This window comes from Thunnus albacares, chromosome 12, assembly GCF_914725855.1.
Source record: "Thunnus albacares chromosome 12, fThuAlb1.1, whole genome shotgun sequence".
Classification (NCBI taxonomy): Eukaryota; Metazoa; Chordata; class Actinopteri; order Scombriformes; family Scombridae; genus Thunnus; species Thunnus albacares.
In genome coordinates this window covers 24,448,218-24,454,430 of record NC_058117.1, presented here as the reverse complement: position 1 = coordinate 24,454,430, position 6,213 = coordinate 24,448,218, and the positions used below count along the sequence as shown (strand labels likewise).

General features: G+C 39.1%; 1 protein-coding gene across 3 annotated transcripts; it reads left to right on the top strand.

Annotated features, from left to right (window-relative positions):
• The first annotated feature begins 768 nt into the window (after positions 1–768).
• si:ch211-155e24.3 (uncharacterized protein LOC100150696 homolog) lies at positions 769–5,554 on the top strand. Of its 3 annotated transcripts, none has more exons than XM_044369047.1 (5): positions 769–877; positions 970–1,202; positions 2,356–2,477; positions 2,923–3,022; positions 4,391–5,554. In XM_044369047.1, exons 1-5 carry the CDS (start codon positions 840–842, stop codon positions 5,404–5,406), a joined length of 1,509 nt encoding a protein of 502 aa, XP_044224982.1. In that variant the 5' UTR covers positions 769–839; the 3' UTR covers positions 5,407–5,554. The 3 variants fall into 3 exon arrangements, with proteins under 3 accessions (XP_044224982.1, XP_044224981.1, XP_044224983.1); XM_044369046.1 differs by having other exon boundaries at positions 970–1,211; XM_044369048.1 differs by having other exon boundaries at positions 783–1,211.
• The last annotated feature ends 659 nt before the right edge of the window (positions 5,555–6,213 follow it).

Here is a 6,213-nt window from a genome sequence, read left to right as displayed (position 1 = left end):
TTAGATGGCAAGACACTAGAGCTGCAATGATTAGTCAATTAATCAATTAGTTTTCAACTATTAAATTAGTCACCAACTATTTTGATAAATGATTAATCATTTGGAGTCATTTTTTGATTAAAAAAGAGCAAATTCTCTGATTCCAGCTTCTCAAATGTGAATATTTCCTGTTTTCTTTAGTCCTCTATGACAGTAAACTGAATATATTTGGGTTGTGGACTGTTAGCCGAGACATTTTAGGTTGCATCTGACAATTTATAGAACAGATAACTAATTGACAAATCAAGAAAATAACCGACAGATTAATCAATAGTGAAAAGTAGTGAAAAGTGAATAGTTAGTTGCAGCCCTACAGGACACCTAAATACAATAATTAATTGAACCTTTGGAAACAATTTCAGATCATTACGGATGTATGATGATGAATGACAAGGAAAACAAAATGCTTTTGTCATATAATATAGAGTCAGCTGGATTTTGACTTCAGTTCTACCACTAGGGTCGTAGGACGGATGTAGTCCAACATTTACGGTAACGGTAAAAGCCTACTACGTCATCTGTCGTTAGAAGTGAAGTAGCTATGGTCACCTCGCTTTAATCCTCACTACGTGCCCCATGGGCGGCAGTACAACTGAGCGAACAAGCTTGTTGACTTTAAAAAAAATACACAAACACTTCCCAGATCGTATTTATTTTTCAAATGGTAGATGGTGTTGAAGTATATTTATAATACAGCTCCAATAATAATGCGACCAGAGGGAGTGATGCCGCCCGTACGAACCGAGCGGTGCTAAAAACCGAGCGCACCTCTTCCACTACGATCCGTTGACATTTCTAGCATGCACACATCTTTCGCTCTCCGACAAAGACAGACGCGGCACTGAAACTAGTCGTTTATCAGGCATTTATCCTGTAAGTGAGTGAATTACAGTCCACACAGACGAAGATATTTATTCATATTTTAATCAGAAACGGAAGTCGGGTCGAGATGGAGAGCAGCAGCTTCCAGACTCAGCTGCTGTCCGTCATGGACGTCCTAGCGAAAGCAGCCGTTGCGGAGATTAACCGGCGTGTGGATGACAGCTGCGCGGTGCTGCGGCTGGAGGTGAGCCGGAGCCGGAGCGACATCGACCTGCTGAAGAGGAAGTGTGAGGTGATGGAGGCAGAGCTCCGGAGGACCAGGATGAGAGCCAGGAGGAAAGGTGAGCACGGTGGGTCGAGGCTGGGAAGTTCCTGATTCTACTATCTGGTGGTTTATCATATCCAGTAGTGGAAAGTTACTAAGTATATTTACTCAAATACTGCCCTTAAGTAGTAATTTTCAGGATTCAAAGCATTTCTACTGTAAACCTACTTAATCTGGTGCAAAATTACATTGTATTTATTTATTTCCTTATTATTTTAGAGCTTTTACTGTCAGCTGTGGATGCTTGTTTGTTTAGGTTGTTTTGTTTTTATTGTGTTTTGTTGCTTTCTATTTGATTTCTATTCTAATTTTGAGGTAGTTATACTTTATTTGAGTATTTTCATTTGCTACCTTATACTTCCACCATTACATTTCAGAGGGAAATATTGTACTTTCTACTCCACTACATTTATTTGACAGCTTTAGTTACTTTCCAGATGAAGACTTGACACAATGGATAATATAACAAGCTTTTAAAATACAACACATTGTTAAAGAACCTTTTTGGCTTTTGACGTCTTATAAAAAGCAGTGTGTAGTCGGGGTCACATTTCAGATGTCTATGAGTTGTTAACAGCTCCACCAAACAGTGATTTTTCCCTCTAAACTTCTCACATGGTTTAATATCAATAAATATTCAAATGATCCAATATTTCACCAATAATCAAAGATTAGAGAAAAAGTCCAAAAACTGAAAACAGATTTGTGTATCTGAACTTTGTTTTTTCTTCTTTTCTCTCCCATTAATCATCTCACGACCCCTCAGATTTATCTGGTGACTCCTTTGGAGGGACCCGACCCCTAGTTTGGGAACCACTGGACTAAACTAGCTAACTGTATATAAAGTAGTTGAAACTAGCTCCACCTCCAGCAGCTACAACAGTAACATGCTTCTCTAACACTGATGCTTCAGTATTAATAATCTAATGATGTCATATATAATAATGTATCATTCAGAGGGACCAAACCACTACTTTTACTGCAATACTTTAACTACATCAAGCTGATAATACTTATGCACTTTTACTTAAGTAGGATTTTTCATGCAGGACTTTTACTTGTAATGGAGTATTCTTACTTTGCTGTGTTGGTACTTTTACTTTAATAAAGGATGTGAATACTTCTTCCACCACTAATCATATATATATCTTTGTGTTCTTCCTCCTCAGTGTTTTATCCTCCAGCAGCAGAGATATTTTCTCCTTTAGTCAAAGTGGTTTTAAACAAAGAGAGGCAGATCACAGCCTGGGACAGACAGGTGCACAGTGAGGCTCAAACTCAACCCCAGCAGGTACGTATATACATCCAATACATCATGCTCTCTGTCTTTTATTCATCTGTAAGTGCATAATAGTGTGAAAGCTATTTGAAGTAAAGTCTTCAAATAGCTTTTTTGTCAGAGCAACAGTCCAAAACCATATTATATTTCATTTACAATGATTTAAAACAGGGAAAAGAGATACATCATAACATTTGAGAAGTATTAAAAACATTTACTGAAAAGAGTAACTACACTGTGCTGGAAAATTCTGCAAAATTGTTGTTAATTAATTTTGCATAAACATAATGTGAATGTTTATATCTTTTCTTCGTAAAGTTTTATTTGATTATCTGTGGTCAGATTTTCATAGATGCCATTTTAACGGAGTTTGAACTTCCACTTGCATAATGTGTGCATGTTTTCATGTGTATTCATTTTTCACGTTCAAGTATTAATGTGGAGCCTGATGTTGCAGTGTGCAGACGAGGAGCCTGTTAACGAAGCTGAAGCCGTGCACATCAAAGAGGAGTGTGCAGACGAGGACGTGTGGAAGAACGACGCAGAGGACAAACTGAGTGAGTATCAGATACAAACAGAAACGCCTTCTGCTAATATTGATGTTGGAATCACACACACACACACACAGTATAAAGTTTCGGGTGATGTCACCACCTGACTTTGACCAATCAGGCGACGACAAACTTTGATATCTCACTGAGGATTTCAGATGCTCAATTTAACACACCCTCAAAAATCTAGACAGTATTTAACCTTAATAAATTAACTATTAAGGGCCTTTTATGTTTCTGTCCTTTTCTGAACTTTCAACTATCAAATGAAAAAGGCAAAAATACTCCAACAACCTTTAAAAAATAACTATTAAAATAAATAGATGGGTGCTACGTCTGACCAAAAAAGGTTCATTCAGTATCTATCTCCTTTTTCCTTTTACTAAAAATACTATCAGTTAAAATTAGATACTTGTACTTCTCATCTGAATATATATATATATATATATATATATAAGCAGAACAACCAGGAATGTTCAGAGGGCCTTAATTTATTATTTCGGTGCCTAATTTATAAATCTGTGAGTGAACAGTGCTGTTATTTGGGAGGGGGGTGTTCAGGCTTACTCATCAGATGATCAGCAACAAGTGTTTTGTAGCAGCTGTTACACTCAATTACAGATCATGTGACACATATTTTTAGTACATTTGAATGAATTTCCACTATATCATTTGACTGAAAAACAAAGTTTAGCCCTAAAATGTCACAATATCCTCAATTTAGAAACAAATCCAATTATTTTTAGACCATTTACATTTACTTATAATCTTTCTTCAGGCTGCAACTGATGATTATTTTTATGTATTTTAAGATATTCAGTTTTCCATCATGTATGAGACATAAAAGCATCAAATCCTCACATTTGAGAAGGAGGAAATGTTTGGTATTTCTCCCTTAAAAATGACTAAAACGATTAATCGGTTATCAAAATAGCTGCACATTAATTTTCTGTTGATCAACTAATCGATTAATCGACCAGTTGTTGCAGCTCTAATCTTACTAAATAGACCTACACCCAAATAATGTGCTGCTGCCTGTTCCTGCTCCATCATTATGTTTGGTATTATTTTTTGCAGGTTGATTTAAACTCCACAGCAGCACCAGTCATTTCTGCTGTATTTTTAATCACAAAACACAACATATTACCTGTTTGTCATGCGGCTTTAACACAAGTTTGCTCGGACACAGTCGCTCTGCGATTAGTCTGTTGGAGCCAAAACATTTCAGGTCCAGCTTGTTTGGATTGTCAGCTCAAGACCTCGTCTAGAAGTCTAGAAATTGTTCAAATGTGCTTTTTCTGTGCTTGTGGATTCAAGTTTCTGGATCTGAGAGCCTCTTCTATGAAATAATACGTTTCTCCTGCTTTCTTTTAGTCTCTGGAGCCGAGCAGCCGCCATGCTTCGAAGCCTCACAACCCGCCCAGACTGACAGCTTCGTAGAGCGTTACGACTCAGCCGAGAACGCAGCCGACCCCGGAGCTCTGGTTTCCCCGACAGACGGCTATGACACATTCCCGGAGCAGCAGCAGCTGAACAGATACCAAAGTGAGGCAGAACCCCTAGTGAAACACGAGAAAGAGGAAGAGCCCGACGAAAACGCAGCTCCTCTCGATTCAGGCCAGTTTGCGATGGAGGAAGCTGACGGACAGCTGTGGACGTCCGATCTGGGCGGAGACGCCGCCGATCCGAGCTTCTCCTACACGGGACATCAGTACGAGCAGATCCCTTCTGTGTTCACCTCTCTGAGCGGTTTGGTCGATATGGTACCCAGAATTCACTCAGTGGGGAAGTCACATTCTGTCATGGTGAGCGCGGCTCGGGCGAAAAGACGAGCCAGGACGTTCGGTTTTAAGAGAGCGCAACAAGACGAAGGACACGGCACTTTATCCCAGATTAACTCCATGGATCCGAGCTCGATCCCTCCACCAATACAGCAGCAGTACAGGGACTCCGCACCTCACGCGAGGAACCCGAACGAGGATCCGATGGCGCCGAACCCAGCAGCATCCGTGTCCTTCGGGCACGGGCGCAGCAGCATCAGCAGCAGCATCAGCAGCAGCAGCATCAGCATCAGCAGCGGCGGCGGCGGCTTCGGCCTGGTGAGGAGAATGAGGACGCCCTGGAGATCGGGCATCGGCGAGAAGAGGTTCAGCTGCACGTACTGCGACAAAAGCTTCATGAGGTTCAGTCAGCTCAAAGAACACCTGAGAAGTCACACGGGAGAGAAGCCGTTCAGCTGCATGCAGTGCGGGCGGAGCTTCACCAAACAGTGCAACCTCATCAGACACGCCGTGGTCCACAGCGGCGAGAAACCCTATGAGTGCTCGCTGTGCGGGAAATGTTTCACGCAGCGCTCCAGCCTCAAGTCCCATCAGAAAACAGCACACTGACTTCAGTCCGGACTAACTTTCTTTCTAACTAAAGAAACATTCCACTATTTTTAAATCTCTAAAGGACACGTTGATATAAAACCAATAACTTAAAAGTTTATCTGATTTGTTCTGTGTGAATTAAACCAACAATGACTCTACCTGTCAACATTTTGTTTCATTTTTTTTTTTATTTGTTTATTATGAATATTTTCTAAAGAGGAATTCAGGCATATCGTCACATTATATTAATAATGTATGTTCAAATTATTTCCTTTAATTGTACAATGTGAACCACGATGTAAAAACGATCAGGTTTTAGGTTATTATCAGGTTTTTCTGTATTGAAATTATTTCTGTTATTTATATAACAAAAAGTTCATATTTTTCTTGTTTTATGTGTAATTTCTGGCTACAATCTTTTTTAGTTATAATCTTTTTCATTGTGCAGCAGACAAAATATTTTTGTAAGCAGATGGACGGAGGTATCTCTGAAGACTCTGGAAATACTTTTTTAACTGCAGTTAAGTGTCGTAAGGCTGCAACTAAAGATGATTTCCATCATCGATTAATCTGCTGATTATTTTTTAACTAATCGTTTGTTAAATGTTAAAAATGTATGAAGAAATAGCATTCACAGTTCCTCGGAGCCCTCAGTGATGTCTTCAATTTGCTTGTTTTGTGTGACCAACAATCCAAAAAGTTTTTTAATTTCCTGTCACATGACAATGAAAAGCAGCAAATCTTCACATTTGAGAAGCTGAAATCAGAAAATATGATACTTTATAAATATAAAATAAATATATATTAAAATAATTGCAGATTAAT